At 36.0% G+C, this 25,708-nt stretch overlaps 1 protein-coding gene and 2 long non-coding RNA genes across 3 annotated transcripts in view; 1 reads left to right on the top strand and 2 right to left on the bottom strand.

The window, feature by feature from the left end:
- The window catches only part of LOC123702265, a 70,610-nt gene that overhangs the window by 30,563 nt on the left and 14,339 nt on the right, over nt 1–25,708 (bottom strand). The window contains exons 2-13 of the mRNA XM_045649957.1: nt 24,285–24,337; nt 22,607–22,723; nt 22,313–22,379; nt 8,989–9,106; nt 8,057–8,714; nt 7,623–7,800; nt 7,313–7,437; nt 4,853–4,992; nt 4,190–4,712; nt 3,790–4,086; nt 3,194–3,381; nt 2,538–2,709 (exon numbers count right to left, since the gene is read on the bottom strand). Of these exons, the coding sequence (XP_045505913.1) occupies nt 2,538–2,709; nt 3,194–3,381; nt 3,790–4,086; nt 4,190–4,712; nt 4,853–4,992; nt 7,313–7,437; nt 7,623–7,800; nt 8,057–8,714; nt 8,989–9,106; nt 22,313–22,379; nt 22,607–22,723; nt 24,285–24,326 (2,625 nt within the window). The 5' untranslated portion in view covers nt 24,327–24,337. The remainder of the gene's footprint in view (nt 1–2,537; nt 2,710–3,193; nt 3,382–3,789; nt 4,087–4,189; nt 4,713–4,852; nt 4,993–7,312; nt 7,438–7,622; nt 7,801–8,056; nt 8,715–8,988; nt 9,107–22,312; nt 22,380–22,606; nt 22,724–24,284; nt 24,338–25,708) is intronic.
- LOC123702207 lies at nt 9,744–9,999 on the top strand. The gene is made up of 2 exons (XR_006752837.1): nt 9,744–9,792; nt 9,929–9,999. It is a non-coding gene; the product is annotated as an uncharacterized LOC123702207 (long non-coding RNA).
- On the bottom strand, nt 21,385–21,646 carry LOC123702202. Its single transcript, XR_006752831.1, has 2 exons — nt 21,592–21,646; nt 21,385–21,455 (listed from the first exon to the last, which is right to left on the bottom strand). It is a non-coding gene; the product is annotated as an uncharacterized LOC123702202 (long non-coding RNA).

The following is a 25,708-nucleotide window of genomic DNA, read 5'->3' as shown; positions in this document are numbered from 1 at the left end:
TTCAAAAATACGACTGTAAAAATAAATAAAAAATAAAAAGCCTTTTATTTCTAGACAGTGATAAACATTAACAAAAATAAATGTAACTTAAAAATAAAAAGTATCTTAAAGCAAAATATGAATGAAAGTAAATTTTACAATCTACTGTGTATCTAAGTTTGTTCATCTGCTAGAACCCCTCTGCAGGTGAAGGCCTCCTCCAAGGCTGTTAAGATAGAGTTTTAACGTTATAATATGTCATGACATAAAATTTGTTTTTTGATTTAGGTTTTGGTTCTAAAACGTTTATAGGTTCTATTGAATCCTTTGGAGGGTTTTGGTCATGATCTTCCACGGTGACCAGCCGGCTTGGAAGATGTTTGTTGTTTTGTATTTCTAATTTACTTGTATAATCTGCAACAGAGGGGGACGCTCGTTGCTATGTATTTTTATTCTTATTATCTTTCGTGGTCAAGAAGTTCAGAATTCCGGGTTTCAAGACTCCCTCAGACAAACTAGAAGTTCTTCTTAATGATGTGTGGGTTTTATTCTTCTTACTGGCCTGTGGTTTCTTTTCGTTGTTAGAAATCTGTTTGTTTTCTGGAGAAGTTGAAAGCATTCTTTTATTGTTACTCGTTGACTCTTTCTTCTTTTCCAGTAGTAGTATTTTGTCATATCTTTCTTCTTTTCCAGTAGTAGTAGTTTGTCATATTTTATTATTGCAAGGTTTCCCTTTCCATTTTCAATCCGGACCTGTTCTTGCAGTTCTTTTCTTTTTTCTAAAATGTTTAGCGGGTACTCTTCTTGAATATAGTAGCCAGATTCTTTTAATGCTTTTTTCTGGTTAAGGATACACACTTTCATGCTGAGCGTAGAAAAGGTGACGGTTATTGGTCTAGGTTTATCTCCTTTTTTTCCAATTCTTCTGGCCTCTTGAATATCTCTGTTGTCCAATTCAAGAGAAAAGTACTTATTTATAAATTTGATCAAGTTACTCTTCAGATTTAAATATGAAGTTTCAGTTTCTTCTATTCCAAAGAAAACAATATTTCTTTGTCTCGCTTGTTTTTCTAAGAAGTATAACCTTTTTTCTTGATTTTCTAACTTTTCCTTGAGGTTTTCATATTTTCCTTCTAATATTGCAAACTTTTCTTCTAGTAAACCATTTATGTTTTGGGTCACTTGTTCGGTTACCTTTTCCCCGCTTTTCAAAATAGTGGTTTTTTGCTCATCGAGTTCGCTTTGAATTTTCCGTAACATATTCATAACTTCTTCCATTTTTCTTATACTAACAATAAGTGACGATTGTAGAAATGATATCAGTAGCGACCTCTTGTGTCTATTTCTCAAACTGTAACTAACTAATGATCGTTCGTTCGAATAAGCGTTAAACTCGCTGGTGGCGCCAGTTCAAGATGTTTGTACTAGATGGCGCTGTTACTATTTGACGTACTTGTTCGGTGCAATGACCACCGAACAGCCTAGTCAGCAATACTAGGTATCGCGGGCGGCGTTTAGCATAAATTCAATCAGTCCACCAAATAACATATTACCGTCGCGACGCGTAACATTAAACATATTATAACATAAAAATTTAACAGAATAATATAACAATTATTAACAATAGCATTAACAGTTAACATTAGCAAGTAAAAGTGTAATAGCAGTGATTTTAGTAATAAATTAATTAGTGTAATTTTAGTTTGATTTTATAACAAATCCCTCCAACACTAGCCACGCCCACCACTGGGTCTATCGCCCTACAGTACTTAATTTGCTTAATCATTGCGACAATTAGGTTATTTTTTCCGTTTATTTTTTAGGATTAGCTAGATTTGATCCATTGGATTGTACACTTATTGCCACTATTTATTTTTGTCACCAGTAAGAGTATTCAAGAGATTCACTGGGTTGACACGGTAAAATTCGAAGTTGCACTCAAGTTGACTTTGCGTTGTTTTTGCGATAAACAACTTACAGTATTTGGTCTTCCACAATATATGTTGTATATTAGTCCATTTATTGTCGTTTTTAACACTTCGTTGTCCAATTAAATCACTTTATTATTTTTAAAATCACAATTTGTCAGCAGCTCGATGTAAACAATAGCACTGCAGCGCCCTCTCTCTCAAAAATACGACTGTACAATACGTAAAATAATTTTTTTACAGTATGGGATCATTATATTCTGTTTGTTTGTATACAATTCTACCTAGAAAAAAATATCGCAGATTGCAAACATGGGGCGGACGATTGTAAGACTTAATTCTTTTTGTCATTGCATACTAAGACCCCTGTAGAACCGCCATCCTGTTACAAATGACCCGAAATTATGTGTCAGTATCTCCCGGCCTATAGATGGCTTATCGCTTGGTATCTTAAGATATTGAAGGTAAAATATATATTATCTTCGTCGTGTGTTATGGCTCATAGGATTTGTATGGCGAGATAATCGGAAATATGCTCTAAGATAATATATATTTTACATTATCTTCACCGTGTGTGATGCGCTTAACAGTTATCCGGTCAGAAAGAACGATCTAGCTCGGGAGGCGCACCTTAGCGGTGATGCGCCCCGGCTCTCGCGCCAGCGCGGCCAGCGCCTGCTGCACCGCCAGCTGCGTCGCGGACCCCAACCATCTCATGGAGTCGCTGCGGTCTTTGTAGTACACGTGCCACAGCCGGGAGCTGTGGCTCAATATCGCTTCCCACTCCATGTCCGAAGCTCGCCTGACGGTCATAATAGACAAATGTACAAAGCGATAGAGGTAGTGGTTATTACCCTACGGGCCACGGCAGAAGTGAAAACTTAATTGATGTCTATACCTTTCTCCCTCAGACACACCCGTCAGGAGTTCACCCGATCAGGCTTTTCAAGTAATAGAGTGACGAATTATTATTTATTAGATACGAATGAACTAGTTACTAGTCAAACCAAGTTGCCCAAGAAGTTGCCCACGTCATGAAATGCGATCATTTCATGAAATTATCGAGTATTTCATGAAGTGAGCAAATCTATGATATGGCCACGACAACTAGGTAGGTAGGTACCAGATAATAATTATAAATTTTTAAAGAATAGAAAAAAATCGATCAAGAGAAATGAGATTCGAAGCCGCGTGTTCTGCTATATGAATAAGTTTTAAATTTTAATAATATTCTTTCGGTTTTATGTTTCTAAAGGGACACCCCACGCAATTTTCGGCACTCGTACCCGTCGGGCAGCGCGCTGTGGCCGTCGGGATGGCGAGGGTTGTCGGGCAGGTAAATGTCGAACAGGTCGACGTTGGGCAGGTCGGCGTCGGGCTGGCGGCGCCACAGGCGCATCGCGGCGGTGCGCGTCGCCACCACGCGCGCGGCCTGCGCGTTTCTCGTGTCCGATGCCGTTTCGGTCGCGCACATCTGGAACGCGTCTTTGTGCATCATTTTATTTAATCTGTGTCGCTATGTCGATATGTCGTAAGTGGTTGTAATATACACGCGATATGCCTCGCGTTTTAAGATTCTCATTTATACTGTACTAGCGGTCCGCCCCGGCTTCGCCCGTGGTACATATTAACGTTTTCTCTACATAAGAACCATCCTCGTACTTCAAGGAATATAATAAAAAAAGAATTATCGAAATCGGTTCAGCCGTTCTCGAGTTATGGAATTACAACGAAAAGTGGCATTGATTTTTATATATTAGATAGAAGATGACGATTCGTAGGTCGCATTCCTACTGTTGACGTATGATATGTTGCGTATGATCGCAGCGCATAATACGGTAGGTACGAAGTCCGAAATTACGAATTCATTTTTGTAATTTACCTGAATGCTGTGAAAATATCCATTCGATTGAATCATTTCCTTTAACTCCGATTCATCCTTGTAGTAAAACGTTCTCTGTATATACTCCTTGTTTAGAAAATTTGTTCGTGCTTTTTTGGCGACTTTGTACAATCTTTTGGAGCGGACGTATGCGTAGTAGTAGCCGTACTTATTCGAAAGGTCGGTCAATAATTTAACTACCGATACGAAAAAATCTTTACAACCTTCGTTTTCTATTTTATATAAAATATGACCCGCCCAGTGTTCTCCCTTTTCAAGAATATCATCGAACGGCATCTGAAACAAATAACATTAACCGTGTAAGTTTCGTTACAACGAAACGAATTTTATTTTTTTCACAAGGAATACTACAGCAAGGGATCAAGAATGCGATTCTCACCAGCGGCTGGGTGTAGATGAAGTAGTCCCAGCTGTTGGGGTGCACCTCGTGCAGCGAGCGCAGCACGGCGTAGTCGCGCGCGAAGTCCACGCAGGCGCGCACGAGCCGCTGCACCGCCGGCGACCACGCGCCCTGCGCGAAATCTTTCGCTTTGTCTATGTTGCTCGCTGCCTTCAGCAAATACAGCCCGCGGAAAATTACATTCCGGATAAATATCTCGATATCCTTCTTCCTCAGGTATATTTCCTCGTTCCCGTCCAGAATTGGCATTATTCCTTCGCGACGGAACCCGAGAGACTCGTCCTCCGCTTCCATGGGACAGTTAAAAAGCCCTAAGATGCAGTCTTTGACGAGGGCGAAGGTTCGCACCGTAGTTGAACATTTATAATCTGTTGGATTTTCAAAAAGTATTTCGTGGATCTCTCCTATCGTATCGTTTTCTGTGGTTCGGTTGAAATAATCCGTTATATAGAAACTCAATTCCGCCAAATGATTCACGAAAATCTCATCATAAGGATATTCGCTGAAATGACAAATGCGCTCAGATAATCAATCAAAATAATAGATCGGAAAATTATTAAATTTTAGATGTGAAAATGGTGTGAACCGACACTGCACAAAAGCAATTGCAGACAAAAGCCACCAAAGAAATTGGTCACTCACAGAAGTGCGAGCCGGCGCTGCAGTGCGGCAGCGGCGCCGCGCGCGAACTGGCCGGCGGCGCGGTGCGGCAACCGCGCGCGCGCCGCGCACGCCTCCGCGCACTGCTGCAGGCGTCGCGCGCTCTCATCGTTGTCCCCCACCTTTGCATCGTTTATTTAAATTCATAAGTATCAAAGTTTGTTTACATTTATGAAATTAATATTAGTTCCTACAGAACGAAAATATGTATCACTTGCTAAAACCCGCATAGTTCCCGTTCCCGTGGGATTTTCGGGATAAAATCCTATTTTATGTCCTTCCTCAGGTCTCAAGCTATCTCTGTACCAAATTTAAAGTAAATCCATGCAGTATCTTTTTGAGTTTAGCCCGGCCATACATAGGTACAGACATACCTACAGATATACAAACAGATAAAAATTCTAAAAACTATGTTTTTGGCTTCGGGTTTCTATTGTATCACGCCACGCCCCAAGTATTCTTAATAGAAAAATAATAAATAAAAAAAATGTGTGCGTGTACTAGAGTACACACGTAAGAAGTGAAACTTCTTTATGACCTTATTTTTCAAAAAATAATTTACTAGATATACAATATTACAGAAATATGTTAGTCTAACACGCTCGTTACGTAGTATAATCACGCCCACGTGTTGGTGTTTTAAAAAATTCAATCAAAAACTGCGGTTAACTCTAAATATTTTAGAAAAATAAATATGTACCACAATCAACATTCAAGTATTAGAAAAAATTTATACCATAATTATTCCACCCACGTATTAACTATTAGTGTATCTATACATAATATAATAAAATTGAAAAATACTATCAAAAAGTGAGGTTAATTTTAAATAACTTAGAAAAATAAATAATAAATACCATAATTACATCTATAAGTATTTGAAAATAGATGTAATTACTTACTTTTTTTAGAAATTCACTGGAATTAGAATTAAAATAAACACTTTGATTTTGCTGATCACTTTAATATAATATTATTTTTATTTTTCTCTATTAGGGATAATAAACAGCAGAACAGTAATATTAACACGTCACTATAGAGCGTTGGAAACAAATTCGAGTGCAATAGAAAAACGGTCAAGTAAAGTGGTAGGACGTACGTTAAAACGATACGCTATCCACTGGAGAAAGTATACGTCGAATCACGCGTGGTAGGGATAAGAAAAAGTTGGCGCGTAACGCAAAAATGTCACGCTCACGGCGTAACGCAAAAATGTCACGCGTACGGCGTAACGCAAAAATGTTACACTAAATTTTTGTCCACCCCCGATAAAGAAGTTTCACTTCAAAAAATTATACATATTTATGTAGGTACTTAAATAAATAACTAGCAGCCCGGTACGCGCTTCGCTACACGACATGAAACACCGACGGCTACATGTTAGAACACAACAGAAAGCAATAATTCGAATTCGAAGCGGTCAAAATGAAATGACCGCATGAATGACATGACTACATACTTTTACTATCAACACTGAAAAAAGTTTCAATTTTGTCAAATTCAAAAATCCTCGTCTGATAGAAGGTTCAGTTTGACTGTTGACAGCATGTGGCATTTGAAAAATGGTCCGCTATTAATTATCGAGTTCTATCGAATTCATTTGTTACACAAAATGTGCTGAATGAAGTACCGCACTACCGATTTTGTACAAACTTTAAATAAACCGTCTACTTAATAGAACGAACAAAGCCTTAACATTTGGTTTGGACGTTAGTTGAATAAACAACGTGGGACGATTCGATCCGTAGGAATGCGCCACGATTCGAAGGAAGGCATTTTATTGGATTCGACAAGGATTCGACCGCTAAACATGTTCCAATAGGAATAAGTTTCTTACAACTATAATGACAGTTGACACTGCTATTGATCGACAAAAATATACATCTAACAATAATATTATATTATATTATAAACGTTCTATAAATGTCATTTTACTCTAAGATTTATTGAAAGTAGAAAAACAAAAAAATGTGTGCGTGTACTAGTGTGCACACGTAAGAAGTGAAACTTCTGGATGACCTTATTTTTCAAAAAATAATTTACTATATGCAACTTTACAGAAACACGTCGAATCACGCGTGGTAGGGATAAGAAAAAGATGGCGCGTAACGGAAAAATGTCACGCGTAACGAAAAAATGTTACACTAAATTTTTTTCCAACCCCGTTAAAGAAGTTTCACTTCAAAAAATGTGTGCGTGTACTAGTGTACACACGTAAGAATTGAAAATTCTTTATGACCTTATTTTTCAAAAAATAATTAACTTTACAGAAATATGTCGAATCACGCGTGGTAGGGATAAGAAAAAAATGGCGCATAACGGAAAAATGTCACGCGTAACGAAAAAATGTTACACTAAATTTTTTCCAACCCCGATAAAGAAGTTTCACTTCAATACATTTGATAGACTAGAGTCTAGACCACGACAATATAGACGTCTCACCTGAACTGTCAGATGAAGTTCGAAAGTATGGAGAAGTAGAGACAATGCGAGGGCGGGGCAATCGGTCACCAGAGTCACGTTTGGCGATAATAACGTGTCAATAGCACTCGCAGTTAGCAGCGTTTCTGAAACATAATATACGTATAAACGTATCACACGTTCGATGGTATGGTTCTAATCGAACTACAATTTCCAGGCAGAATGGTTCACGTATCCGCTGTTATATACCTATCTATAGTCACCACTGGCCAAGAGTCCAGAAATATGCAGAGCATACATTTACTTTTAAATCAAATATTATGATGTTTACCATCACGCGCAAGACATTCCAGAATGATTTTGATAGCTGCTAGTCCCAGGGGGCGAACTTCGGGCGCGCCGAGCGTGCGCTCGAGCACGTCGGCGCGCAGCCACCTCGCCGCCGCGCCGCTGCAGTGCGGCAGAGACAGGCCCGCCGACGTGCACCACTGCACTACCGGTAAAGGTAACTGAAAAATATTGTACATTTTTGTTACTTAGTTAAATGAGTAAAGCTAGGTAATACTTTTGCAAAAGACTATTCGTAAGACAGAGAGTGTTATCATTCATAAATATATGTATTTCATAAAATCAATAATTGTAACAATTAGTAACGTAATGGTTTTCAATCAAACAATATTTATAAGTACATAATATACACTTGTAAGTACGTGGACTCAATTAGAGTAAAAAGTTTAAAAATAAGTCGGTCACAAAAGTGCTTACCTTTTCGAAGGATTTAAACATAAGATCCAGTTCCTCTTCAGTGAAGAATTTCGCTAACTCAAACACAAGGTCGACGAGGCAGCGACTAGCCGCCTCGCTTTCGAGCCATGCCCGTACCACTTTATCATAAACTGAGTAAAGTGAATCTAATCCGTGATCCTTCACTTTGGTTAATAACCCGTCTATATTCTGCAAATCCACATAAAAACTAAGTAATGCTCCCAAAACGGCCGCTTCCATATTCTTGTTGTCGGATTGTAAGAAATAAGCATTGCATGTCGTATTTAAGAAGTCTTCGAAGCCAGATTTGTAATTACATATAACGATTTCGTTATTGGCCTTCAAAAACTTAAGTATTAATATATGTATCTCGATGGCCTTAAAGACTTTGCCTCTATTCTGTCGCTCAGACTCAATATTATTAACAATAGCCTTAGATAAGGTTTGCCAGTAAAATTTCGTATCTTTAAAGCCCGCTTTCAATCGATCGGTCAATCTTTTGGCAATTACATCGGAAGCACTGGCTGCTTTATTTTTGGTTTGATTATTTTCGATGAAAAGCTTTTCAAAAAATATTTTGTACTTTTTCGAGAATCTCAGAAACTCCTCTAATTTGGTGGCACTCAGCTTTGAGTTTGTAAAACCTATTCCTTCAGAACTGAAATATAAATGAATAATAATATAAGTGTGAATAGTATAGACTATAGGTATGTACTTACCTAATTAAGAATCGAATCCTAGAAAAGCGGAATCCAATAAGTAGGTAGGTACTCATTTTTTTTTGTTACCTACTAATTAATTATGTGTGATTAATCGTGTTTTTTTATATTATAACAATTATTTTTTTTCTTTCTTTGTAACTGAAATATCTAAATAGTAATGATAACGGGTCTAACACTAAAACTCAAGTAAAAAAATGTACCCGTACTCACACAGTAGCAAAGGCGTCAAGGTAAGTTTCGCAGTAATCACTTAGTAATAATTCAACTGATTTCTTTTCCAGAAGAGATAAAAGCACCTCGGTTAAGACAGAACCGTCACCCCATATGCCTGTAATTAAATAGGTAGTATCGGGAATTTAAGAAAAAAAAGAGCGTGTGTGCCGAGCACATGGGTCAGAAGTGAAACTTCTTTGGCAAGATTCAAAGATACCAAAATCGTCACCTTACTCAGTATTGCCAGATTATTTTACGACAATAACAGATTTGATACTAAAAGTCAAAACAGTATACAGTACTCCCAAACTGATAATGCGCATAGAAAAATTCGTCACAGTTCGGCAACTGTCATATTCCCCGAGCTTCCGAAGACGATATGTATATAGAGTGGTTAAATGTATTTTTTTTCATGCATAGTTTATTAGAATTATGAGTTTTAAAGTGATTTTATGGTAAAAGAGAAAAGTAACGAAATTTGTTTCGATAATTCAAAGTTAATAGCGAGGATAAACCACACGATTGCGAATATATATTTGTTGTATTGATTTACTTGGAAAATTATTTACTTAGAACAATTAAAGTGTCTTACTGAAGCTGGCGTAATGATGGATGTATGGAAGGTTAAAATAAGACAAAGTTTATATTTAAAAAAATGATTTTCAAACACTGTTTTACATTTAAATTGTGAAATCTAATCATTAAAATCTCAGTCCAAAGGATTTACAGAATCAGGGATTATCACCTCCGGGAAGTTGGCACCGCACTTTGAAGTTAGAAAAATTTTAAAGGTTGTTCCAGGTTGTTCTAGGTTTGTTCTACATTGTTCCAGAATTTCATACAGCTGAGATTAAAACTATTCGAGAAAAGTCAAAAAACCCGATTTTTGAGCTGGCACCGCACTTTTTAGATATCGCGATTCTGGCGGTTGTTCCAGGTTGTTCTAGGTTTGTTCTATATTGTTCCAAAATATCGCGACCGAAAAAAATTTATTTTCCACAAAATTCGTAAAAAACCAAAAAGAAGTTGGCACCGCACTTTGAAGTTAGAAAAAATTTAAAGGTTGTTCCAGGTTGTTCTAGGTTTGTTCTATATTGTTCCAAAATATCGCGTCCGAAAAAAATTTATTTTCCACAAAATTCGCAAAAAACCAAAAAGAAGTTGGCACCGCACTTTGAAGTTAGAAAAATTTTAAAGGTTGTTCCAGGTTGTTCTAGGTTTGTTCTACATTGTTCCAAAATATGGCGTCCGAAAAAAATTTATTTTCCACAAAATTCGCAAAAAACCAAAAAGTAGTTGACCTCCGGGAAGTTGGCACCACACTTTGAAGTTAGAAAAATTTTAAAGGTTGTTCCAGGTTGTTCTAGGTTTGTTCTATATTGTTCCAAAATATCGCGTCCGAAAAAAATTTATTTTCCACAAAATTCGTAAAAAACCAAAAAGAAGTTGGCACCGCACTTTGAAGTTAGAAAAATTTTAAAGGTTGTTCCAGGTTGTTCTAGGTTTGTTCTATATTGTTCCAAAATATCGCGTCCGAAAAAAAATTATTTTCCACAAAATTCGTAAAAAACCACCCCCGGGAAGTTGGCACCGCACTTTGAAGTTAGAAAAATTTTAAAGGTTGTTCCAGGTTGTTCTAGGTTTGTTCTACATTGTTCCAAAATATCGCGTCCGAAAAAAATTTATTTTCCACAAAATTCGCAAAAACCCAAAAAGAAGTTGGCACCGCACTTTGAACTTAGAAAAATTTTAAAGGTTGTTCCAGGTTGTTCTAGGTTTGTTCTATATTGTTCCAAAATATCGCGTCCGAAAAAAATTTATTTTCCACAAAATTCGCAAAAAACCAAAAAGAAGTTGGCACCGCACTTTGAAGTTAGAAAAATTTTAAAGGTTGTTCCAGGTTGTTCTAGGTTTGTTCTACATTGTTCCAAAATATCGCGTCCGAAAAAAATTTATTTTCCACAAAATTCGCAAAAAACCACCCCCGGGAAGTTGGCACCGCACTTTGAAGTTAGAAAAATTTTAAAGGTTGTTCCAGGTTGTTCTAGGTTTGTTCTATATTGTTCCAAAATATCGCGTCCGAAAAAAATTTATTTTCCACAAAATTCGCAAAAAACCAAAATGAAGTTGGCACCGCACTTTGAAGTTACAAAAATTTTAAAGGTTGTTCCAGGTTGTTCTAGGTTTGTTCTACATTGTTCCAAAATATCGCGTCCGAAAAAAATTTATTTTCCACAAAATTCGCAAAAACCCAAAAAGAAGTTAACGTACCTACCTCAATATAACGATTTCCTCGATTTAACAAATTTTTCTTAATACCCTTGAATTGTCCATAAGATTCAATATACGCGATCGAGCGCGCAGCCACCGCGCGGCCACCGCGCAGTTAGTTACTCAAAATTAATTTCAACTTTACGTCCTTGTTAATAAAACATAAATTTGCTATAACTGAACAGCCACCGCGCAGTCGCCGCGCGGCGACCGCGCTCGTCGTCTAACTGCAGCTGTTAAGATTCAAGTTGAAATGGATCAGAAACGTAAAAAACCTCTTTATAACGAATTTTAGACCAACCTAACCTCAACATAACGAACCTCAGTTCAATGAATTACTTGATATAACGAATATTAATTATTTGTTCCCTTCAGATTTGTTATATCTAGGTTGCACTGTATAACTGAACTAACTTGTTCTTCAATTGTCTTTTAGCTCAGAGAATTCGCGCTATTATAGAAACAAAAAATATTTCATAAATTAATTCATAAATTAAAAACGTAAATTATTGTTATCAGCCTATTAATTAAATTATTCCATCTATGTAATAATAATAATAACATGTCTGTATTGTACTTTTAAGAAATAGCTCTGTTCAATTGGTGCATGCTGTGTTAACCTTTAATTATTTGTTACTTTCGGCAAGAACATATTTTGATGCATGTAATATTTATATTGTAAGAATCCAATGACCTTTTATCACTGTAAGCAAATGTTGGTTGACCAAATCTATACTAATATTATAAAGAGGAAAGGTTTGTAATTATGTTAGTATGTATGTATGGTTTTCACGCATAAACTACTGGACCGATTTCAAAAATTCTTTCACCATTAGAAAGCTGCATCTTTACTGAGCAACATAGGCTATATTGCATTTTCAAAAAAAATAGAGATCCTTACCAAAAATGCAATAATGTAACCCAAGGTGTAAAAAATTCCTCAATAAAACTTCTGTCATCGCGTGCGCTGCGGAATCTATTGAAGATAGACCAAAAAAATGTTCTACGGTATTATAGAATGGATCAATATCTACAAGAAAGTCCGCGATACCATATGTCCATCTTCAGTAGTTATGTTACTACAACAACTTTTTTACGTTTTCAAAGTAAATAGAAGTGCCGATAGTAATCAAACCATGTTATCCATACACATAATATATTAATCCTTATCCCATTAAATGATGTTTTATTATAGACTGTTTCAATACCAGCAAATTACTTTTTAAATTAAAAAAATTGTATATTCCATTCAAAAGATATAACGAACTTTTAAAAGTGTCAATCTTACAGAAAATAGTATTGTATACTGTTTAATACAATGAGCAGGCGTAGTTCGGGACGGGGTGAAGGTGAGGAGGGAAGGGATATTGAGTTCTGCGAGATAGGTAGCCGCGCGGCTCACTCGCGCGGTCGGCTCCCTACGCAGTGGACGCAACCGAAATCGAATATTTTGAGTTTTCAAAGCGTTAAAAAGTTCTTTTCAGAACTACTTACACTGATTATTTTATTCATCTTATTGTTTCTTCACAACACATTTTCCGGTTTCACTTACTTTTGCTATTAATTAACATTATTTATTTTTCATAGAAAGATAGTTATTTCGATAACATTCTTACACGTTTCTGTAGGGTATATAATATAGTATAAATTATCAAATTTATTCATTAGGTATTTATTAACTCAATAGTAATTTAACTTTGACATATCTTATTATAACTTTATATTTTGAGTTTTTAAAGCGTTAAAAAGTTCTTTTCAGAACTACTTACACTGATTATTTTATTCATCTTATTGTTTCTTCACAACACATTTTCCGGTTTCACTTACTTTTGCTATTAATTAACATTATTTATTTTTCATAGAAAGATAGTTATTTCGATAACATTCTTACACGTTGCTGTAGGGTATATAATATATTATAAATTATCAAATTTATTCATTAGGTATTTATTAACTCAATAGTAATTTAACTTTGACATATCTTATTATAACTTTATATTTTGAGTTTTTAAAGCGTTAAAAAGTTCTTTTCAGAACTACTTACACTGATTATTTTATTCATCTTATTGTATCGAATTTGTGGGGTAAAAAAAGTTTATCACCTTTGCATTCATAATTGATATTTGTGCGCAATTATAAAGGTTGTCGTTCGTGTACGCTCGCATTTGCGACGCTAACATATTATTGTAAAAATACCGTTTGTGCTAAGTCATCCCACCATCCTAGTACAACGTACTGCCAATAAAAAAAACTTATTCTCTCTTCGACATAATACAATTTTGAAAATAAAAAAATTCGACGTTTCCGACACATTCGGGTTTTTGGCGTAGAAGTATATTATACAAGTTTTAAATTCATATAAAAGTTCATAGCAAAAAAGCACTCAGTTTTTTTTTTTAATTCGATTTTCCTGCTAACTCTCCTAAATTCAGGTGTTACCATCAGAAAGCATTTTATTAGTTTACCTATATAAATTATCTAGACACAACCCGCCTTCATTGGATGGTAGCGAGCGTGTCGTAGGGAGGGGATGCTCTCAAGGCGCGATATATTATGTCGGTAGAGGACCTAACAGATTCACGTTTGTCTGTTGCATACGACAAGTGGTAGGGAGGCCAGGCGCGTGATCTACCCGCACACTGTGAGACGAGTTCAGACGAGTCAAGCTGCTAGATACTCTAGACACAAGTCACATTCCGAGAAAACATCAGAAATCTGTTACTTCCGTTTATGCTTGCTAGCATCACCCACCAAACTTTTGTTTGGAATTTTTTCGATTACATCAGAAAGCCATTTTTTTCACGACGGACGTTAATTTTATTCCATCAATCGATAGATCCATGAAAATTTGCGCAATAAAACACAATGGCGTATTTAATATCAAAATTATCAGAAATCATTTTGTCCCCCGAATATAAAAATATAATCGACTCTTTCGGCAAACCTGTTGTTCCGAGTTCCGACATTTATCAAAAAATAAGTAACGTTTTGAACTCTGCCACAGATTCTAAGATCAGTCCCAAATATGTTTACACCATACTCAAGAACAATCGGTACGAAACATGGGACAAAGTACTCGGATATCACAATTTCCAAATCAGTGAAGTTTCTCTTTTAGATGATTCGAAAAAAGATGACACTCGCGATAGCAATTCGAGTAAGATGACCGAGTATCCTTTTACTTTGAAAATTCCACATGAAATTTGGGTCATCATGGCGCCAGAAAATGTCGATTATCACGATCCAAAATTAACTGAGAGAGGATATTCAGTATTGAAACGAAAAATTTGGACCGATAAATTGTACGAACAACTGTGGCTCCAGTATCGAATACAATGCCCTCTATGTTTCAAAAAAAATAGTATGACCGAGTCCGGAGTTCAATTAAAAATTTCTGGTCACTGCAAAGAATGCGGTTGTAAATTTTCCGGTTTGGTTGCAAACAAACCATTGCCTCGTGAGGATGTTTTAATGGACTGCTTGCTAGAAAATTACGACGAAAGGTTTGAACACTCTAAAAAGAGACAATTGAAGGGCAAGCGAAGAAAAGAAATTTCATCGGAATTGGCAGAAAGCAATATTCTACCGTCGATCTGGCGACGAAGCGAAGCAGACAAACGGATGAAGTTTGGGGATCGCGAACCAGCAAATCTTCCAAAAAATGCGATCCTACGCAAGGCCAAGCAGGAACAGAAAAATATTATTTTCGGGTTGAAAGGCACAGATCCAGTGGCTAATATTCAAACAATGAAATATGAACGGCACGTAGGGGAGATTCACACTATTGGGTTGGATCCTTTTTTCGTTCACTACTGGACACCTGAACAAGTAGCCGTTTATATGCTGCATCACCAATATATTTGCATCGATGGCACTGGTTCATTAGGAAAAAAGTTGATAAAACCCAATGGTGAACTGTCTTCCCATCTGTACTTGTATCAAGTATTGACGGAAACGTTTGAATCAAAGATTCCAGTTTTTCAGATGCTGAGCGCCTCTCAAAACACAAACACTATTCTGTTTTGGCTTAATGAAATCCTCCGAATCGGTCAATCCCATAAAGCAAATTTCCCATTACCGAAACAGGTAACTTGCGATTTTGATAAAGCTCTTCTTGGTGCATGCGCGCGAGCGTTCGCACAATGTCGGAATTTGCAAGATTATCTGTCGAAATGTTTCGACTGCGTAGTAAAATTGTCCGACTTGCTTCCTTCATGCTTTCTCCGTCTCGATGTTTCCCATTACGTAAAAATGATTTCACGGTGGAAAGAATTGAATTCGGTAAATCCACTCGTACGGAAATTCTATATAATGATCATGGCGTTGATAAGCAAATGTGAGGATTTTCATCAACTGAAAGACATATTCCGGGGTACCCTGATTATCGCGAATAGTCCAACCTTTGGAATGGATGAAAATGGTTGTCTAAGTTTAGCTGGTAAAGAATTCAATCGTTTGCATACCTTGGTAAAAGGAGACGCATTTATAAAAAAAGTTACCGAATTAGTAGAAGAATCGGACGAAAATAATCTAGCAGTAGACGAAGCGGATGAAGAGTGTGGAATAAATATATTCGAATGGGGAACGTCGCTTTACAACAGTTCACTCGAAAATCTTCGCTCCAGTGATTCAAGTGGAATAGGTGAAGATGTGAATCCATACTATGTCCCTAGCATTGGGAAACGCATAAAAAATCTAATTCCATACTTCCCATTGTACTCAAACGTGATGAAAAGTTATTTTGGCTATGGAAGTATGGTTGCGACTTCATCTGCGGTTGAAAGCGAGTTCAATGACTTAAAACACCGAACATTGGCACATGAGAGGCGCCCTATGAGAATTGATAAATTTGTAACAACACATTTGACATCTTTTTCCGGACGCACAAAATTGGTCATGGCGGAAAAACATACGCTGCAGCAGGTTCGAACCCTGGAAATTTCAAACAGCGTGGCTCCCATACAAACATCTGAAACAGAAGCTCGAGTGGAAATTGACAATGTGTTGTCCGCTGAAAAAAAATCACCACCAATATCACCAGACAATGAACTGGGTACGGAACATAACTGGCGCAATAAAAATGACCCGAAAAAACCGAAAAGAGTGTACTTAGATGCGTGCCCTGAGTTGAAAGTGGCAAAATCGAATAAAAAACGGAAAACTGGCATCGAAGTCATTCAAAATGGAACTCTCTGTCCGTCAATCCAGATTAACAAACAAAGGGTGATAATAAGAAATACATGCGGCTTTGATACAATCATCCATATTCTTGCTGGTGCATCTAGCAACGAAAAATTTTACGATGCTATTCAAAAATCGAAATCGCAAATATTCGAATTCGTGAAACTTTTTTCAGAAAGGGGTTGCCATCCTGAAGTATATAAGCAACGTGCAAATATCTTGGGCCAAGTATCGTGCTTCGTTCATGATGGTAGCGCCCCTGGAGTTTCAACCATTGATGCGCTGTCAAACATCACTATTTTATGTGATCTCATTTTTCATGAAGAGCCTAGCCTAGAGGAACGGAGAGTGTGCGAAGTATGCAATACGGTTCTCACGAGGCAACTAGTAACCGTTTCATTGGACATCGAAACTATCATGAGTCACGGGTATGTAAAAATAAGTGATGCTGTGAAAGCTAACGAAATTTCCATTTCGAAAAAACCCTGTGTGAAATGTAAAAACTTTGTTGAAACGACATTCGAATATCGATCTCACGCTTTCATAGAGTGTATCGAAGATGCAGACGCAAGGTTTGAAATAAAAGATTTTCCCACATTGATTAGCTTAAGCGGATCTTCGTTCCAGCTTGCTGGGATTGCAGATTACCACGCTGGTCCCCAATCCCCTGGGCACTACACTGGCTGCGTTAAGTACGGTGATACGTGGTTCCGTATAGATGATATGGTTTCAAAGCCAAAACGCATTTCAGCGAATGAGGTTATCAACCCGGTATTCTGCATTTACGCTCGAGTTTAAATTCGAAAAGTGACTACTGTGTCAAAATTAATAATTTAATCGATTTCTAAGTTTTTAATAGTTTTTGAAGTTGACTATATTATAAAAATCAATATATTTGAAAGCTTTTTAGTTGTAAGGTTCATGTCCAAGGAAATTATAGTTTGGTTCAATTGTCCACGTATCGCTTTCTGAAAAGTAATGAGAAAATTCTAAATGTGGCAAGTCAATCAAATGTGATGATTTAAAAAATTCTTTTAATCTCTAAGTTTTTTTTTATAGTTTACGAAGCTGACTCTGAATAATTAAATCTTTTTCAAAGCATCCATAATTATAAGGTTTACATTCAAATAAATTTTAGGCATCGTATTTCATTAAGTGTAAGAAATCAAGCAAACAAAAAAAAACAATGCGAAAAACTGCTGAATGCCGCTTGCAAATTTCATTATTTAAAAGTTCTCTTGAATCTCCAAGTTTTCAAAATAGTTTTATAAGTTGACCGTATAAAGTTCAATAGTTTTAAAAGTTTTTATAGTTGTAAGGCATCCACAGAAATTCCAGTTTAGTTCAATTGTCGTGCATTGTTTTTCGTAAAGTATGGGGAAACAAATAATAAGAAAAAAATCGAAATGTTTAACTGATTTTAATTTGAAAATTGAAAGTGTTTCCTAGATCTCCAAGATTTCCTATCGCTTTCAAAGTCAGATGTATCAAATTTAAATGTCGAAAGCTTTTTAGTTGAAAATTGAAAAAAAACTACAAAAATAACAAAATGTTTTGAACAAAATATGAGAAAAACAAGTTTCATTTCTGAATTGATAAAAAAAACAACAAAAAAAATCAAAATCTACAAAAATAACAAAATATTGTATTGAACAAAATATGAGAAATAGAAGTTTCATTTCTGAATTGATAAAAAAAAAACTAAAAAAACAACAAAAAATAAATAAAAATAAAAATTAAAAAAATTGAAGAAAAAAGTTTCTTTTAATCTCTAAGGTTTTTTTTTATAGTTTACGAAGCTGACTTTGGAAAATTCAATATTTTTCAAAGCATCCATAATTATAAGGTTTACATTCAAATAAATTTTAGGCATCGTATTTCATTAAGTGTAAGAAATCAAGCAAACAAAAAAAAAACAATGCGAGAAACTGCTGAATGCCGCTTGAAAATTTCATAATTTAAAAGTTCTCTTGAATCTCCAAGTTTTCAAAATAGTTTTATAAGTTGACCGTATAAAGTTCAATAGTTTTAAAAGTTTTTATAGTTGTAAGGCATCCACAGAAATTCCAGTTTAGTTCAATTGTCGTGCATTGTTTTTCGTAAAGTATGGGGAAACAAATAATAAGAAAAAAATCGAAATGTTTAACTGATTTTAATTTGAAAATTGAAAGTGTTTCCTAGATCTCCAAGATTTCAAAGTCAGTTGTATCAAATTTAAATGTCGAAAGCTTTTTAGTTGAAAATTGAAAAAAAAACTACAAAAATAACAAAATGTATTGAACAAAATATGAGAATAACAAGTTTCATTTCTGATTTGATTAAAAAAAAACAACAACAAAAAAATCAAAATAAAAATTAAAAAAAAACGAATAAAAAAACAAAAAAAATTAAAAAAAGAAACAAAAAAAGACGAGGAGGATATTGACAACCTGCCCGTGGTCCTCCTTGCATGCGCGTAACAGTGAAATGAATATATAAGTTCGCGTAACCAATGTCAATCGATAAAAAGTGTTACTTTGTGTTTTTTATAAACATATCTAATCATTTTTTCCAGAACCAGTCTTCAAGAACGCTTTTTTTGGATGATTCTTTTTTTCGAACGCGATATTTTGGAGAATTATATAACAAAATATCTAGAACAACCTAGAACAACTGTCAGAATCGCGAAATCTTATAAGTCCGCACTTTTGCCAGCTCTAAAATTGTTTTTTTTTTACTTTTCTCGAAATGTTTTATTCTCAGCTGTATGTAATTCTGGAACAAAGTAGAACAAACCTAAAACAACCTATAAAATTTTTCTAACTTCAAAGTGTGGTGCCTATAGAACAACTCAGAACAACCGCCAGAATCGTGATATCTTAAAAGTGCGGTGCCAGATATTTTTTTTTTTTGAAATTAGTGAAAAATAAATTTTTTTCGGACGCGATATTTTGGAACAATATAGAACAAACCTAGAACAACCTGGAACAACCTTTAAAATTTTTCTAACTTCAAAGTGCGGTGCCAACTTCTTTTTGGGTTTTTGCGAATTTTGTGGAAAATAAATTTTTTTCGGACGCGATATTTTGGAACAATGTAGAACAAACCTAGAACAACCTGGAACAACCTTTAAAATTTTTGTAACTTCAAAGTGCGGTGCCAACTTCATTTTGGTTTTTTGCGAATTTTGTGGAAAATAAATTTTTTTCGGACGCGATATTTTGGAACAATATAGAACAAACCTAGAACAACCTGGAACAACCTTTAAAATTTTTCTAACTTCAAAGTGCGGTGCCAACTTCCCGGGGGTGGTTTTTTGCGAATTTTGTGGAAAATAAATTTTTTTCGGACGCGATATTTTGGAACAATGTAGAACAAACCTAGAACAACCTGGAACAACCTTTAAAATTTTTCTAACTTCAAAGTGCGGTGCCAACTTCATTTTGGTTTTTTGCGAATTTTGTGGAAAATAAATTTTTTTCGGACGCGATATTTTGGAACAATATAGAACAAACCTAGAACAACCTGGAACAACCTTTAAAATTTTTCTAACTTCAAAGTGCGGTGCCAACTTCTTTTTGGGTTTTTGCGAATTTTGTGGAAAATAAATTTTTTTCGGACGCGATATTTTGGAACAATGTAGAACAAACCTAGAACAACCTGGAACAACCTTTAAAATTTTTGTAACTTCAAAGTGCGGTGCCAACTTCATTTTGGTTTTTTGCGAATTTTGTGGAAAATAAATTTTTTTCGGACGCGATATTTTGGAACAATATAGAACAAACCTAGAACAACCTGGAACAACCTTTAAAATTTTTCTAACTTCAAAGTGCGGTGCCAACTTCCCGGGGGTGGTTTTTTGCGAATTTTGTGGAAAATAAATTTTTTTCGGACGCGATATTTTGGAACAATGTAGAACAAACCTAGAACAACCTGGAACAACCTTTAAAATTTTTCTAACTTCAAAGTGCGGTGCCAACTTCATTTTGGTTTTTTGCGAATTTTGTGGAAAATAAATTTTTTTCGGACGCGATATTTTGGAACAATATAGAACAAACCTAGAACAACCTGGAACAACCTTTAAAATTTTTCTAACTTCAAAGTGCGGTGCCAACTTCTTTTTGGTTTTTTGCGAATTTTGTGGAAAATAAATTTTTTTCGGACGCGATATTTTGGAACTATATAGAACAAACCTAGAACAACCTGGAACAACCTTTAAAATTTTTCTAAGTTCAAAGTGCGGTGCCAACTTCTTTTTGAGTTTTTGCGAATTTTGTGGAAAATAAATTTTTTTCGGACGCGATATTTTGGAACAATGTAGAACAAACCTAGAACAACCTGGAACAACCTTTAAAATTTTTCTAACTTCAAAGTGCGGTGCCAACTTCCCGGGGGTGGTTTTTTACGAATTTTGTGGAAAATAATTTTTTTTCGGACGCGATATTTTGGAACAATATCTAGAACAAACCTAGAACAACCTGGAACAACCTTTAAAATTTTTCTAACTTCAAAGTGCGGTGCCAACTTCTTTTTGGTTTTTTACGAATTTTGTGGAAAATAAATTTTTTTCGGACGCGATATTTTGGAACAATATAGAACAAACCTAGAACAACCTGGAACAACCTTTAAAATTTTTCTAACTTCAAAGTGTGGTGCCAACTTCCCGGAGGTCAACTACTTTTTGGTTTTTTGCGAATTTTGTGGAAAATAAATTTTTTTCGGACGCCATATTTTGGAACAATGTAGAACAAACCTAGAACAACCTGGAACAACCTTTAAAATTTTTCTAACTTCAAAGTGCGGTGCCAACTTCTTTTTGGTTTTTTGCGAATTTTGTGGAAAATAAATTTTTTTCGGACGCGATATTTTGGAACAATATAGAACAAACCTAGAACAACCTGGAACAACCTTTAAATTTTTTCTAACTTCAAAGTGCGGTGCCAACTTCTTTTTGGTTTTTTACGAATTTTGTGGAAAATAAATTTTTTTCGGACGCGATATTTTGGAACAATATAGAACAAACCTAGAACAACCTGGAACAACCGCCAGAATCGCGATATCTAAAAAGTGCGGTGCCAGCTCAAAAATCGGGTTTTTTGACTTTTCTCGAAAAGTTTTAATCTCAGCTGTATGAAATTCTGGAACAATGTAGAACAAACCTAGAACAACCTGGAACAACCTTTAAAATTTTTCTAACTTCAAAGTGCGGTGCCAACTTCCCGGAGGCGGATTATCTCTATTTCTGATATCGTAAAATGGTCAGAACGTTCATTATGCTCTTATTAATTTTTACTTTCCCCACTGCTATCTGCTACCTGTGTAAATAATCATTTTACCGGAAAATTCAACTTTGAAACAAAACTAAGAAGGGTATGTAACAGCAGCTCTATTATAATTCCATACAGGGATAATACGTGCGGTCACCACCAATATAATATAAAGACGACTGACGGATTTTTGAATTTTTTGACTGACAGGCTACCTTCACCTATCGCCCGAATTGTTTTCGATTGTGTATGACTCTGAATTGACTCCTATTTCTTTCGAACAAAGTGCAAGATGCAAGTGCATTGTTTAGGGCACTTACGATTCAATGATTCGGGGTGATTCGGGTGTTTCTGGAAATACGATAATTAGCGAAGATCTGCATGCGCATTATTAATTTTGGAGTACTGTACATAGGTATTGTACGAGAATCATCACTGTATTAAAATGAATTAAATCACTCTTAGACTTTTAGTTATGTATGGACAAATAGATCATAGTAGGTACGCGCAGTCGTTGATACTAAATCAAACACTTGATGCACACAAAAACATAATACGAGTAGAAAAGCGTGTGTAAATAAATAAGTAAAAACACTTTGAAAAAATACCCTGTATATACTTACCAGTTTGCAATGATTCGAGAAAGGTTTGTATAAGAAGATCTGGCTTGTCATTCCAATAAGTCGATTTCTGTAAATTTACGTATGTATGTATTTACAAAGTTGCTTTTTTTTCTTAAATTATTTTCAAGCAAAACAATAGAAAAAACTCAACCTCTATTCTATAGAATCACTTCCTTGTCTGTCCGTCTGTCAAGTCTCTTTTGCTCAGGAACGCGAGGAGGTATGAAGCAACGTCTTAACTCTTAGAGCACAGATTGATTTTATTATATTGCATTTAATAATTGGAAAGCATACGTCTGGTGAGGGGTCGGCGTGTCGGGTCACCAGGTGGAGCAGACAATGCCGCACCCAGCCCGGCAGAGCGTCCTCGACGTCCGTGGGATCACTTTTCTGAACGACATTCACTAACTCCTGCAAAGCAAAAATGCTATTCTTTACTATTTTTAATATATAAAGTTTAGTTAATGCAATACTAGCTGTGCACCACGGTTTAATATCCACATTGCTCCGCTCCTATTATTGTTAGCGTGATGAAATATAATATAAACCTTCCTATTAAAAAAACCACTTGAATATCCGTTGGTACTTTAAAAACATACACAGGGACATAAGGACAGAGAAAGCGACTTTGTTTTATACTACCTATGTGATAGGTACATCAGAATAATACGTGAGCTATAGAAATACTAGATATTGCCCGCGAGTTCGCCCGCAGGTGAAACCGCGCGGCACAGCATGTATAAAGGTTTTCTATCATTAATATAGCCCATAAACTCCGGTTGGTGATGATGGAGTCAATTCTCCAGACACATTCAATTTTAATGCAATTCTTCATAATTTCATCAGCATTCAGCCGATAATATTTTTCTGTAGGATGCTAGCTGTGATGCTAGGCTGTAGAACGAGAAGGGCAATTCGTGACTTTTTTGCAATATGGCCAACCCTTTAGATGACAGAGTACCATTAATGTTAGTACGTGACTTATAAGCTAATGTTAGTAGGTAAATATACATCAGTTGACGGGGCACCCTATGCGTTACCCGCCGCGGCCGCTTTGAATGGACAAGTTTACGAACAAAGTGTCCCATGAAAGATGACATATATCTCTCCGAAATTACCGTCATGAGACCGTTGCGACTGCCCCGCACTCTATCAAAAGTAGACGCTATTTTTTGCGTATTATCGCCCAGAAATCGTCAGTTTGCGCATTAGCGAACATTCCAGGCGCACTGCAGACTGCAGTAGCGAGGCAGTCCCAACAGCATTCTAAACGCATTGACATGACTCGTAAGGCATTAAGCGATCTATCAGAATGAATCAAGAAGCTTATATCCTCTAATGAATGAATAGTCAAACCATAGACTACCCGTGTAGAAATTATGACAGAAGGCTTTAAAAAGCGTGATTTTCACTGGATTACTACAACGGGCAAATCTACGGGCCAACATATTACTTCGGATCGCCAATGCCCTACGCTCACGCTCTATATCTACATCATCCTTGAGGACATCACTTAGCATGTGTCCGAGATACTTAAACTCTACTGTTATCGCGTCAATAGATATATGGATATATCAGATGCACATTTTCGATGCTTGCCAAAGTCCCCAAAAACAATGCATTTACATTTAGACACAATATTATAAAGCAAGCCGTGAGCAGCGACATAATATGCCTCACAGACTTTGAGCATCTCAGAAATGGCACTTGCAGTCGGAGCCAGCAATACCATATCATCGGCATAGCTTATGTTGCTACATATTATAGCCTATTATACCTCCGATCCGGCAACCAACACGCATATTGCTGAGTACGACAACAAGGTCATTTACGTAAAGATGGAACAATTTAGGGGACCACAGTCCCCCTTGTCTTTATAACTATTAGCGATATAACAACTAGGTAGGTACCCAAAAATGACATTACCAGAAAAAGTGTGATTTATTGATATTGTCCGCCACTAATTAATTACCTTAATCCTTAATGGTAAAACATCCGACATCACAACATCCATCGTAGCTCAATCTGTAACATAATAATATTACTTTAACCTCCTGGGGCCTGCGGTCATATTATATATATTACATAAACAATAAAAAAATATTTCAACGCCATCTTTTGCGTATATGCGAGAATAATACCTCAAATCGATGTAGTGGTATGTCATCCGCTATACTAAACGGTTTTTGGTTTTATAAGTGACACTGTGTGCCTAGTGCGAGTTTTCATCGAGTACGAAACGTTACTATCGCGTTTGCGTCACAGCCGAATTAGTATGGGAAATCGAACAGCGCCCCTAGCGGACGTATGGGGAAGCTTTGATTCCCCATACAAATTTCGCTGTGACGCAGACGCGATAGTAACGTTTCGTACTCGATGAAAACTCGCACTAGGCACACTGATTTGAAGTATTCTCATTTGGAAGTTGACGGTGGCTGTGCGACGGCAAACACGTGGTCAGTAATCTTACATTTCTAGTGGAACCATTAGGATATTTCAGTATATCTTTGTATATCTAATGATAATAGATATTATTTCTGCAACCGCAATAGTTATTTTGTAAGATAAATCTAAAACTTGTGAAAAATATAAATGTTTTCTTTTATGTCATACTGGTAAGACATTTGGTCTCAATTCTTGCCAAAATGGCATTGGTTACTACGGCCCCATGTATTACCTATATGACATTCTTTAGTTTATGTTACAGATTTTATTATAATTTTCAAGGATTATAAGATACTGAGATCTACCAACACCTGGATGAGTCAAATATTGACCTATATGATAGACCTATGGAGTTTCTTGCCGGTTCTTCTCCATAGATACTGCTTTCCGAATCGGTGGTAAATGTTAATACTGTTATGAAGATTTAAAAGTGCTTTTAGATGAAGTCTAATTGAATAAATAAATGTTTGAGATGAAGATAATCCCCCAAATGATACCGATGAAGCCGCCCAAATACCAGAAAATGATTCTTCTTCCATTCGTCCACTGAGTATGAGTCATGTCAGACAGAATCGTTACTATGTATGTCGTCTTCAGTTGTTGGCAGACCATCTTGGGGACGCACATCACGTGGAGCAAGCATTAGAGGAGGCTGACCGAGAGGATGGATAAGAAATAAGACCTAGGGGTGGACGTGACAATATAAATACACCGCCGCGCCGGTGCAAAATACTTGAACTGGTCGTTTCTTACCCTTAAAAATACCTATCTTTGAACCAAGGTACAAAAAATAGACACAGAACAATGGATAGAATAATAAATATTTAGATTCACGTTTAAAAATATATAATAACTAAAAACACATGTAGTTTTTCTTCATTTTCATAAACTCATTACACTTGGAACTGGGACCCCTTGTAATATACATATATATGACATAAAGAAAATCCA

This window comes from Colias croceus, chromosome 23 (assembly GCF_905220415.1).
Source record: "Colias croceus chromosome 23, ilColCroc2.1".
Classification (NCBI taxonomy): domain Eukaryota; kingdom Metazoa; phylum Arthropoda; class Insecta; order Lepidoptera; family Pieridae; genus Colias; species Colias croceus.
This window is presented reverse-complemented; position numbering and strand designations above follow the sequence as displayed.